Raw genomic sequence first — 12,385 nt, 5'->3', positions numbered from 1 at the left:
GGGAGGGAGGGAGGGAAGAAGGAAGGAAGGAAGGAGAGGAGAGTGTTTTTCCTGTGGGGCAGAGAGTAGCTCAGTGGGGCATTACCACTATTCCAGGGAAGGGAACTCTGTGGACAGACTATGTCATTTCTTTTATACTAAATGGGAAAAGTGTAAGTTCTCTGCACCAGACCTTTGTAATCTTTTCTACTATGTGATCCCCTTCCTGGGATAACTTTCTCTTCTCTGCTTTAGTCTTTAGAAGAAGTGTGTGACCTGTTGCATGCAGCCCCATTCCAGAACATCTTGCCTCGAGTCCACGTGAAAGGTGAGTCTGCATCACGAACCAGAGTTCACATTGCACGGTGCAGCCAGGGCAGAAGACTAGTGTGCACAGTTGTGGGTACCTGTCATAGCCAGGGCGTCCCCGTGGGGAGTGTCTAACCTGGTTAGTCTTCATTAGCTGAAGTATGTATGACTGTAATGATGCCTAGGATTTGTTTCAGAATAGCCCAGAAACAGGAAGTGGAGGTAATAAAAAAGAACGGCATAATAAATAAAATAATAATAAAAGGTTGGTAGTGGCATGATGAGGGCAGAGGCTCATTGTACTGTTCTGCTTTAGAGCACATTCATAACTTCCCATGAGTTTTGAAAACTGCGTATTATTAAATATGAACTCTTTCATGCTCCCCCATTCTGTTGGCTGATAATTACGTGAAAAAAATCACACCAGTTCAAGTTGAAAGCAGATTCCAAATGGATACATTGCACAAGTAAATCTTATCAGCTTGAATTAAAGTTGCAAATGAGTTATTTTAATATATTGTATATTTTAATATAATACGATACACTCTTTTTAAAGAGAATTTACATCCGTGGAGCTAACTAAATCTTCAAGTTTCTGTTAAAAATTTAAACTTTTGGGGCTGGAGAGATGGCTCAGAGGTTAAGAGCATTGCCTGCTCTTCCAAAGGTCCTGAGTTCAATTCCCAGCAACCACATGGGTAGCTCACAACCATCTGTAATGGGGTCTGATGCCCTCTTCTGGCCAGCAGGCATAAACACAGACAGAATATTGTATACATAATAAATAAATAAATATTTAAAAAAATTTAAACTTTTGCAATTCCTTCATCTTACATAAGGACAGAGAATAATAAATTATTTTCCAACACAGAGGGGGAGAGAGTTGATGCGAAAATGAAAAGACTAGAATCCAAGTATGCGCCCCTGCATCTTGTCCCACTGATTGAAAGGCTGGGAACCCCACAGGTAAGGCGTGCTGTGGTTGCTAGGGACTGCTCAAAAGGTGGAAATCTACATCAGACCAGGGGAGGGGTTGGAAGCAGCTAGGAGGGTCCCTCCAGAACATTGTGAGGATTCGAGATGGTTATGTAGAAAGGGCTTAAGCAGCTATCTCAGGAACAGAGGTAGACGCAAAAGATGCTACCTGTTGTCATTAGTTACCCTTTCGTGAACAACAACAACAAAATGGTCTTTTTTGTTGTTTTTGTTTTGTTTTGTTTTTTGAGGCAGGGTTTCTCTGTGTAGCTCTGGCTGTCCTGGAACTCGCTCTGTAGACCAGGCAGAGACCTGCCTCCCCTGCCTCCCCTGCCTGCTGCTGGGATTAATGGTGTGCATCACCACTGTCCCACTGAACAAAGCTTTTTGAATAGGGTTTTGGCTTAGAAGTTGTAATAAAAGGCAATGTACCAGAATAAAGTTTACCCTGGATCTGGCGTGCTTAACCTATTGTTGGCACCACTGCCATTTCAACCACATTGGGTTATTTTTGTTGTTGTTGTTGTTTTCTTTTTCTTTTCTTTTTTTTTTTTTTGGTGGGGTCGGGGAGGGCTCTACATTTAGTGGCATTGCTGGCTTCTGCCAGTACATTTTTTGTGGTTAACTAGAAATACCTTTGGAAATTGCCATATGACCTGAAGCCAAAGTTGCTTTGCAGTTAAGGATAGTTGTACTTCATTCTTCTTGACTCAGCTATTTTAATCTTTAGGACATACTTAGTTGCTGATAACTTACTGGTGCAATAATTGTAATAGTTTATTGATGATTGCTTCCACGAGCCCTCTTTTTTGCCCGCTCAGCATTTTCTGTCTATGTCAAAAGCAGACCTGAGGGTAGTTTGTTTTTCGCCCTCCCATACTCTATCATGGGTTGTAACATTCCATGTACTTTTTGCAGCAAATTGCAATCGCAAGAGAAGGGGACTTACTGACCAAGGAGCGACTTTGCTGTGGTCTATCCATGTTTGAGGTCATCCTGACACGGATCCGGACCTTTCTGGATGATCCCATCTGGCGTGGGCCTCTGCCCAGCAATGGGGTCATGCATGTGGATGAGTGTGTGGAGTTTCACAGGCTGTGGAGCGCCATGCAGTTTGTGTACTGCATTCCCGTGGGGACACACGAGTTCACAGTGGAGTAAGTGTGCGTTCTGTGACTCTCTGACGGGGCAGTTCCAGGGGAGGCAGAACTGGCGGGGGAGGGGGTGGCCGATGAAAGAGCATGCGTGCAGTCAGCAGTGATGTTACCATCGTCAAAAGCTTTGTAGCTTTTAGCAAGTGCAACAAACACCGCACTGGTTTAGTGCCGAAGGGGGTTCCTTCCTTGGTGCCAAAAGAGGACTCAGAATAAGTATACTGGAATTATCTGAACCCAGAGCAACTGGAGGCAAAATTTGGGCATTCCTGTTTCCGGGTAGCAGGTTCATACAGTCATTCTTCATAGGTCTGTGACCTACCAAACTAGCGTTTATCGAAACTTGGAAAACTGCTTGTCCTCATCATTCTCCTGTCTGAGAATCTGTGTAGACAAAGGAGTTGATATCGTCCGCCCTTGCTCTCTGGAGACAGACCCATGAGTCTGCCCCTCTGTTCATTCTGTCGGTTGCTTGGTGCTCACAGGCAGTGTTTTGGAGATGGGCTCCACTGGGCTGGCTGCATGATCATTGTACTGCTCGGACAGCAGCGCCGCTTTGCAGTGCTGGATTTCTGCTACCATCTTCTCAAAGTCCAGAAACATGACGGCAAAGATGAGATTATCAAAAATGTGGTACGTGGACAGACTCTTTGATACATTTGTCATGGGGGAGAACTTTTTTATCCTAACATAAAATTTGAATTTAAACGTAATGCAATTTAAACAAAGAGAAATCCAGAAAGCTTTTACTTTTAAATAGATTCTATTTCTTTTTTCTTATTAGATCTACTTTTTGTCTTTCCGTAGAGACTATGTTTTCAGATTGTTGGCATACTGCTCTAGCCTTCTGGCTTCCAAATCACGTGCTTTTGAAACTGCCTTTATTAACTTCCTGTTGTCTTATGAAGTTCCCCACAATTGAATTGTAGAAAATAAGTCAGCCATTATGTTCTCAAATGCTTTCTTTCATCTCTTCTAGAACATTCCTGCTAGACTTTTCTTCTGCTTCCCATGTGACTTACTTGTTTGAATTAGTTTTTTTGGTCGCTCCCAGGACTAGTCAACAATTCAGGCCTAAGGACAGAAATACCCACCATTGATTAGCTCACTTTTAAATGTCAGCCTGGTTCAGCTGATTGCCCTGCTTCGCCGCACAGAGCTAAATGGCATGTGTTTTCCCAGGCAGCCCTGAAGGATGAATGTGTTTCCCATCTCCTTGGGTCACGGGCTGAATTCAATTTAACGCTGTCAGCTCATTTCCTCACATGGCTTCCACAGCAGTTTCAAGCCACAGGGGTCACCCACCTTTGCCACCTCCTTCCTGTCTCCTGCTTTTCCGCTCAGATGACTGAATTGGGTTTGCCTGGACAAACCCAGGTGCTCTTCTGAAGCGCTCTTCATCGCGAGAATATCCACAGCAGTTGTGTGGGCATTTCCGAAGGGTTGTGCTAACTCCCATACTGCCATTCCCTTGGCTGTCTGGAATACAGCCCGAGTATTGTCTGTTTTTGTGGAAATAACTCATTTCAGGTTAAGTTGGCTGGGGTTTTTACTTTTAAACATTTTTCTCGTTGTAATTTGGTTGAAATCTTGGCAGGAATATTTAAACTGGAATGTTCCCCTCTTGCTGTTGCATATTCTAATTCTGCTAGCTGAAGGCCTTGGAATCTCTGAAGGCCAGTTAAGATTATTATGTCCTGTGTGACATGGCCTGCTTGCGGGTTTGTGTTTCGTTTCACCTGATTTAAATGTCTTTGAAGATTTGCTGTTCACTGCCAGTCATTACCACCCGGTGTTATCAGAGCTTCTCGTGAAGGATAGACCAGGCTATCTCTTTATCACGGTCTACCCTTCTCATCTTCACCCCGTGTGGGCAGAGCCAGCAATACTTTCAAGTTCTGTGTGTCTGTGACCTTTATCCAGACTTAGGAAGACTCAGACAAAGCATATCTTCTCCATAGTAATATTGAACTGGAAATACACCTCTTATTTCATTAAGAGTTCACAGGGCTTTACATACTAAACATATTTTTTTCATGTTAATGTTCTTCTTCTTTGCTTTTGGGCTTTGGAGAAAAGGGTCACCCAGCATGACCTGGAACTCACCATGTACCCCCAGGTTGGCCTTAAACTCACTATTCTTCATGCTAAATAGATGAACATGCCTTTAAGTTTTACAGGTCTAGACGTAACAGTATCAAAATTACAAAGAGGCGATTTAAATTGGAAATCTATTTGCTAGGCCAATGGTGATAATTTAAAAGAAGGTAGGGTCATGTAGTTTTCTGTAGGAGAGTCCTTGCATCGTAAAGAGCAGTAAATCTAAGCATCTGGTCTGATTGTAGCCACTGAAGAAGATGGTGGAGAGGATCCGGAAGTTCCAGATTCTCAACGATGAAATCATCACTATCCTGGACAAGTACTTGAAGTCTGGTGATGGGGAGAGCACGCCCGTGGAACACGTCCGCTGCTTCCAGCCGCCCATCCACCAGTCCCTAGCCAGCAGCTAAGGGCTAAGCTCACGGCATTCTGTAACTGACGGCATGTTTGTCTTTATGTTAATTATATTGACATTTTTAGGGACTATTTTGAACCTACTTCCGGGGGTGCTTTTTGATCTGAAAGCTTAACTTTATAAAACTTATTTTTCTAAACTAAAACTTGTATATGCCTTTGGAATTGGGAAGTATGAGAATACTGGTTGCCAGTTGTTGCCATTCATTACTATGATGGTCTTAACAGGTATTTTTTTATGTTGAATGTTCCAGTAGCTAGTTATAAAATACTGAATTAGCCTGTAAGAAGCATAACGCCAACTAACTGTATTTTAAAAATTCCCTACCAATTTTTATTATACTTAATGAGTAGCTGTTTTGTTTAGGGGTTTTTCTGACGGTCTTTTAGGAAATCTTTTCTAAGTCATTGCTCCCTTTTATGCCAAGAGTGAAATTGTTTCCTCTGCTTCCACCAAATCCAGTAATGTCAGTCTGATTTGTAAGATATGACTTACAGATTAGAGAAATAAAAGTTAATGTAATCTGTTTGTGTTCGTTCACTGGGGTGGCAGGACATTTCACAGTGTGGGTTCAGATCAGTGTTTGCAGGACGAGGTCATGACGTCGTTCAGAAACAACCAGCACACAGTTACCTTTACCACAGGTTTAGGCAGGGGTGAAATGACCATCAGTGAGACGGCAGCAGCTGCGTTGTCCACACAGGACAGAGGAACACCAGGACTAAGGTATGTGCTCCCATTTTCAAGGGCAACAGTTTGGGGGGTGGGGGGTTGGCATGGGACAGTGGACACTGCAAGAAAGGGACTGGGAAGAATTTGAGCCCGTCCCTGACAACCCTAAACATTGCTTCTCAATTGTGGGGGGAACTATCTCAATCAGCTTGAGTTGGTCCATGGGACCTGCCAAGTGAAAACCTAGAACCCAGTTTGGCTCTACTTTTGGAATAGAAATCAAGAATTGGGTACAGTGACGGGAACTGACAACTGACATCCCAGCAGCTGCTTGCAGAGCAGAGGGATGAGGATCCCTGGAGCTCAGGAGTTCAAGGACACTTAAGGAACAAGGAATGTAACAACATCATTGGGCTGGGAAACACCAAAGTCCAAAAGCTTTGAGCTTTATTTTACATAGAAAATAAAACACAAGTACTATTCTGCTGTACTGTAAACCTGAGTTACATCTTTAACAAGCCTGATATCAAAAAGTTACCTAAAATATTTGATATGAAGTTGTGATGGCATCTGTACTCAGCCTATGAAAGTGTGGATTGTAAAAGTCAACGACTGTGTGACAACCCAAATAAAGTCAATGACTATATTACTAAGGGACAGCCCAAATAAAATGCTTGTGTACAAGATTACGTACGTATAAAGTATTTTACGTTACAACACACTCATTCTCAATGAGGAAACTAACTCTTCATCCCCAAGGGAATGAACATTGGCTTTTTTATATGTGCAAAATAAGACATAGATACAGTACATAAACAGACATATAGGATATCTGTGGAGGGAAAAACTATTAGCTCTGGGGCTGAAATCACATAGAAAAGCTGGAAATGTAGCTCAGTGTTAGAACATTTGTGTAGAATATACTGGGTCTTGTGACTGACACCCAGTATGGCCAAAACGGAGTTAGACAGGGTGGCAGCAGAGAAAGAAGAAGGCAAGAGCTCCTCAAAACGCCAATAATGAAACAAAGCTATCCCGCCCCCACCCCCCAAAGAGGATTTCACAAACCCAGCACTAAGCCACTATGCAGTTATGGGCAGGAATAGAAAAAAGCGTAGGCCCAAACTCCAGTTCTTCCTGTCAGTGGGGACAGCCTGGAGGGGAGTGTGGTTTTTCTGTCTGTCTGTCCAATACATGACTGAGAAGTGGGCACGTCTGATGCTGGAGAGTGCTCCTTACATTGGTCTAGCTTTTTTGTACTTGTTCTCGGTTTTCTATGAACATTATTCACAGCTTGTAAAAAAACAAAATGTGTAAGGTTTAAACTCTTAAGTAAAATAAGAGACCATATTTTACAAACATTTAAATCTAAGCATCTGGAATCAGAATAAGGACTTTGTTCCAACTTGTCATTTTAGCCAAGCACGGGTTTCTAAATTGAAGAGACCGCACAAGTCTTCGTCAACATCGCAGAGTTGTTAGGAGGGCTGAAGGACGCTACGGTCCACTGTGAGCACGACACGGAGCTCTGGTGGCTGCGGAGGCAGGCAGTGCTGACTGGCAGCATTGCGGTGCTTTCCACAGGAGGCTGGCAAACGCGCGTGGAAACCCCATGTGTGGGTGACGAATCATATTTATAATCCAAAAGCCTTACTATGGTGAGGGATTGATGAATGGGGATCACAAATGTACATTTTCATGTTCATCACCAATGAAAAGATAAAGCATCTTTATAGGCTTAACGTTATCATTAGTGCATTAGAGCTCTGGAGAACGGGTAAAAACGTGAAATGCTTTTACAACAATACAGGGTTATTAGAAATCAGCCATGTGCCGAGGTCATTTTAGTGAGCTACCATTCTTGAAATATAAGAAAAGTAATTTTCTTGATCCAAATTAGTGAAAACTAATTAAAAAAGATTGTCTTCCGAGAACATTATTTGAGGGCAATTTTTTTTTCAGATACATTCTGATACTCAAAAATCACTATAACAGAATTATAGGTTAACTTTTCAATCTTATCCTTAAAAAGATGCCAGATTTCCATTTCTACGGGAGATATTTTCACTAGTGTGTTCAACTCCACAGGGTAGGTCTTCTTCATTATTATTAAGAACTTCATACAGACTAGAAAGATTGCCGTTCATTGTCTTTTCGTCTTTTCGAAAAGACACAGGCAGACTTGCTAGACTAAAATTGACATCTTTAAAGGCATGCAACAAAAATATCCCCACGATGATTGTGAAGAAGCCACTCAAAGTCCCAATGACATCATCAGCAGGCATATCTTGCCACTCTTTAAAAAGAATAGCCGAACAAGTCAGAACTGAAGTTGTAAAGAACACGTAATATATCGGCGTCACAATGGAAGTGTTGAAAATGTCCAGAGCCCGGTTGAGATAATTAATCTGTGTGCTCACACAGACCACAAGGCTGAGCAGGAGGATCCAGGCCAGGGGGTGCTGCAGTACAGGCTTGCCGGCCAACAACTCTTTGATGGCGATACCCAAACCCTTCACACAGGAGACTGAAAATGCTCCAATCACAGAGCAGATTGTTATATACACAAGAATATTTGTCTGTCCGTGTCGAGGTCCCACCACAAAGATGAATATCAAGGCCACAATGACCACAAATGTTGCAAAGACCACGAAACCTAGAAGAAGCAAAAAAATAAAAATAAAGTTTTATTAAATCAGAATGCATAGAAAACAAACTCAATAGGAAAGGTATACATATCCCAGGACTATATCCTCAGGCTTAACTTCCCTACAAAACTGACTCCTATTTGACGAATTAATTTTGAAATGTACTTTTATGGAATTTGTAAGTTACTAATAACATATAACACCAAGGAAACAATTCTTAGACGGTGACTTCTCACCCAGGAAACAATTCTCAGACGGAAAAAATTAGCTTTCCCTTGTTCCTCCAGCAAAATCACACCTAACAGAACAAAGTTCACACTGGAGCCCTGGGGGCCGAGTGCGTGCCTAGTATGTGCAGGGCCCTGAGTTTTATACCTCAGTTCCACTTTAAATACACGGTTTAAGACTAAAATATGCTTCAGAGACTTAAAAACACAGCACTAACACTTCTAAAGTAGTATCTTATGCTACTTAACTATTCTAGAGTACAAGGCAGGGAATGCTCGTGACAACAGGGAAGGAGAAGCCGCTGGAGACTCGAGTTCAGGAAGTACCCTTGGCTATTCAACATGTTCATCTGCAAAAATCAGGAGTTAGGAGTATTCCCATCGAAAGGACAGTCATTAAGAGAACCTCAGAACTGCTGGGGTCCTGGAGGAGTGCGGAGGTGTGCGGCACAGCTGCCAGCAGTACAATCGTGGGCTGGGCCGTTCTCAGGCATCCGCGCTCCACTGCAGAGAGCACGCAAATGACCTTTTGCATTTTGAGATGAAAAGGAGGTGGGGGATGGGGGCATATACCAATAGCCCTATCAGTCTGGAAGTGGAGGCAGAACCATTAGGAATTCATGATTATCTTTGGCTATAGCAAACGCTGAAGCTGGCCTAGGCTACGCGAGACCTTGTGACAGAGAGAAAGAAGGAAAAGGGGGGGGGGGGGACAAACCAAGGCTAAGAAAAGCCACTCTGCTTCAAACTCCATAAATAAAGGATATTTAAAGCAGGCAACAACAAGGAAAGAAAGCAGGAGAAATATTTTATGAGAACTATTTCTGAGTGTCAGAAAGTATAGGCTACACATAACTGCACACCTATATACATCTTTTTGATGAAGAATCCAAAAAATAAATTTTTGGGGAGTGGTTTCAAAAAAAAAAAAAGAAAGTATAGGCTAGCTCAAAGAACACAGCAAATCTGAGAAAACTGAACACTGAACATGGTGGCACACACCTTTAACCCTAGCACTTGGGAGGCAGAGGCAGGCGGGTATCTGGGAGTTTGAGACCATCATAGTGTATACAGAGTTCTAGACAAACCAGAGCTAAGACCCTGTCTCCGTCTCCCCCAGAAGGGCGGATTCCACATCTGAATGTGACTCAGCAGCATAAACGGGAGCCAGAACAGGACACCTGGTTCAAAGTCTATGCAGGCTTGAAGTAGAGCCGGACCATGAGTTCTAGGAGGAACTGATAATTTCACAACAACTATCAGCTGAGGCAAATTCCAAGCCATACCAGAAAACTGGGTAAATGAGGCACACCTAAAACCCCAGGACTGGCCAGCCTGGCTATAAAGTGAGAGCAGGTGGAAATAAAGAGGGAAAGAAGGAAGTCACCATGATGGTTAACAACAGAGTTTTACTGTGACAACAGTATAAAGCCATATACGACGCCAAAGTCAGGGAAACAAGTTCAAATGTTTTCAGGAACACACCTGCAGCTTTTCTTACCTGGATCACCTAACTTATGGGACATTTCATTTAAGGTCTCAATCTCCTCTTCCTTCGGGGCATGAATGACCATCACTGTAGAGCCTAGAATACTCAGCAAACACCCAATTTTCCCATGAAGATTAAGCCTTTCATTTAGGAAGTATGAAGACAGAATGGCACTGAAAGGAAGAATGAGAGGTTGAACAGTTAAATTAGCTTTTTTTTCCTCACTTTTAAAATTCAACGAACTTGCAATGCAGATTACTAAACTCAAACAAAATACTTCCTGCTTTTAGACAAGGAAAATGTACGTTCAATCAGAAAACTGTAACAAGGACTTAAAGGTGGCTCTGCTAGAAAGCACTGGACTCTTCACCTGGATTTATGAGCGTCCAGCTCGTAGGATAGAAATGTGACCTCTGTCCCTACTTTGCACCTGGCTCTTTGCTCAGTAAGTACTTACTGCAATCCCCTTAGATTGAAGTAACCACAGATAAGCCTGAACAGCCTCCCAAGCAAAAGCAACCCCTTACAGCCACAGTAACAAGGCCCCTCCTAACCAACTGGCCTGACCAGACGGAGACTGCTTGACTCTGGCTCACTCTCCTTGTATCAACTGGGAGCTTATACCACCACCCCGCCTTGCCTTTCCAGCACAGTATATGATCACGGTTTCTGGCTGGCTGTCTCTATGGCTTCTCTTGGACTGGCATTTTGGTATTAGCCACAAAACCTCGTCTAGGAGCACCAGAACCTTTGTCCTAGAACTGAACACAACGAATCGCCAGCTCCACATACACTGAAACTGCACCTGCCATCCGGTAAGACTCCACATGAAACATAAAAGAGCTATAGTTGATATATTAAAAATCTATATCCAAACCAATGCTTCAAATTTACCAAACTTCAATCCTTTTAAAGTTATACTTATTTATCCCCTCCACCCCTGGCTTTCTTGCTGTGTGGCGCTAAGAAGACAACTTGTCCAAGTAGGCTCTCCACAGAGTAGGTCCTGGGTATCAAACTCATCAAACTTGGAAGCAAGTGTTTTTTTTTTTTTTAAACCTGCTGAGCCATCTTGCCAGCCCTTATGTGCTGGTTTAATTGTGTACAATTTGCCTATAATACAGAGTCAGGAAACTGTGGTCTGGGAACATTTAATTATTAGTTTGCCTATAAATTACAAGTTTTTATAACTTAGTTTTACCAAAACCTAAAAAGAAAGTACAGGACAAATAAGAAAGATCACAGCATAATAAAAAGGAAAATTAAGGATAAAAACAAAATAATTTCATTTTATATATAATTTATTTAAAAAGTGATAAAAAGTTCTCAACTTTCAACATAATAATAAAAATTCAGATTTCAGACAGGCTTAGCTATCTGGACTAATCATTACAATAACAAAACAGGACAAGTTTTAAATTGGTCTTGCAAAGAAAGTACCTCAGGCCAGTCTGTAGAAACACCACCTCTCCTGAGACCTGATGTTACACAGTCGCTGATGGAGCCTGCATGCCAGTGTGTGTGCACTGGACAGTAAAGGTGAGGCAAGTGCCACCTGGAATTTCCTAGAGCTGAAATCACGAACATGCTAGTCCTGAACAAAAGCCGAAACATAAAGTGATTTTGCCCCACAAATCAATAACTAACTATGAAAGTGGGCAACATTGCTACCAAGTATTAAGACGTCCTCAGTTTGTTCCAATGCACTGACATAATCAGATAGCACTCTAGTATTTTGCTGACTGACGTACCATGTCTGTGTGTCAAATGGAGATGCTTACCTTACAAGGACACTGAGAGCGCCCAGTGGAGTCACCAGTGTGGCCGGAGCGAACGCATATGCAGCAAAGTTGGCCACTTCCCCAGCTCCCACTGAAGAGATGACAAGAACACCACTCAGACAGGCATACAGTCAGACTGCATGTGACTGCATTTCATGCTACCTACATATTATTAACTGTATTGTTCAATAACTTCCTAATGTTTTTCTCATGTATGTATTGGTGCTGTAAATTGCCAATATCTGGTATCTGACTCAAGAAACAAATCTATAGTTTTAATTCTAAAAATTGTAATTTATGCTTAAAGGTAATAAAGATATCTATAAACTAGAACACCAAATATATTTAAGAGAAGCAGCTACTTTTACACAACAGAGTACTACATAGCAGTAAAAATAATGACATCTTGAGATTTGCAGGCAAATGGATGGATCTAGAAAACATCATATTGAGTGAGGTAACCCAGACCCAGAAAGACAAATATCATATGTACTCACTCATAAGTGGCTTTAAGACATAAAAGCAAAGAAAAACCAGCCTACAATTCACAACCCCATAAAACCTAGACAACAATGAGGACCCTAAGAGAGATATACATGGATCTACAAGGAAGGAGAAAAAGACAAGATCTCCTGG

At 42.1% G+C, this 12,385-nt stretch overlaps 2 protein-coding genes across 4 annotated transcripts in view; one reads left to right on the top strand and one right to left on the bottom strand.

Annotated features, from left to right (window-relative positions):
- Positions 1–5,460, top strand: part of Cyfip1 (cytoplasmic FMR1 interacting protein 1) — a 76,609-nt gene extending 71,149 nt beyond the window's left edge. Inside the window, 5 exon segments of the mRNA XM_050140430.1 lie at positions 235–307; positions 1,160–1,254; positions 2,182–2,420; positions 2,903–3,050; positions 4,763–5,460. Of these exon segments, the coding sequence (XP_049996387.1) occupies positions 235–307; positions 1,160–1,254; positions 2,182–2,420; positions 2,903–3,050; positions 4,763–4,927 (720 nt within the window). The 3' untranslated portion in view covers positions 4,928–5,460.
- A 574-nt stretch (positions 5,461–6,034) lies between these two features.
- Nipa2 (NIPA magnesium transporter 2) overlaps positions 6,035–12,385 on the bottom strand; it is a 23,675-nt gene continuing 17,324 nt past the window's right edge. For all 3 annotated transcript variants that reach the window (XM_050140025.1, XM_050140023.1, XM_050140024.1), the window contains exons 5-7: positions 11,750–11,840; positions 9,981–10,141; positions 6,035–8,260 (exon numbers count right to left, since the gene is read on the bottom strand). In XM_050140025.1, the coding sequence (XP_049995982.1) occupies positions 7,629–8,260; positions 9,981–10,141; positions 11,750–11,840 (884 nt within the window). In that variant the 3' untranslated portion in view covers positions 6,035–7,628. The remainder of the gene's footprint in view (positions 8,261–9,980; positions 10,142–11,749; positions 11,841–12,385) is intronic.

This window comes from Alexandromys fortis, unplaced genomic scaffold (genome assembly GCF_014885135.2).
Source record: "Alexandromys fortis isolate MF-2015 unplaced genomic scaffold, M_Fortis_MF-2015_v1.1 scaffold_39, whole genome shotgun sequence".
NCBI classification, from domain to species: domain Eukaryota; kingdom Metazoa; phylum Chordata; class Mammalia; order Rodentia; family Cricetidae; genus Alexandromys; species Alexandromys fortis.
The sequence above is the reverse complement of the archived record's forward strand: the minus strand, read 5'-3'. Positions and strand labels throughout refer to the sequence as shown.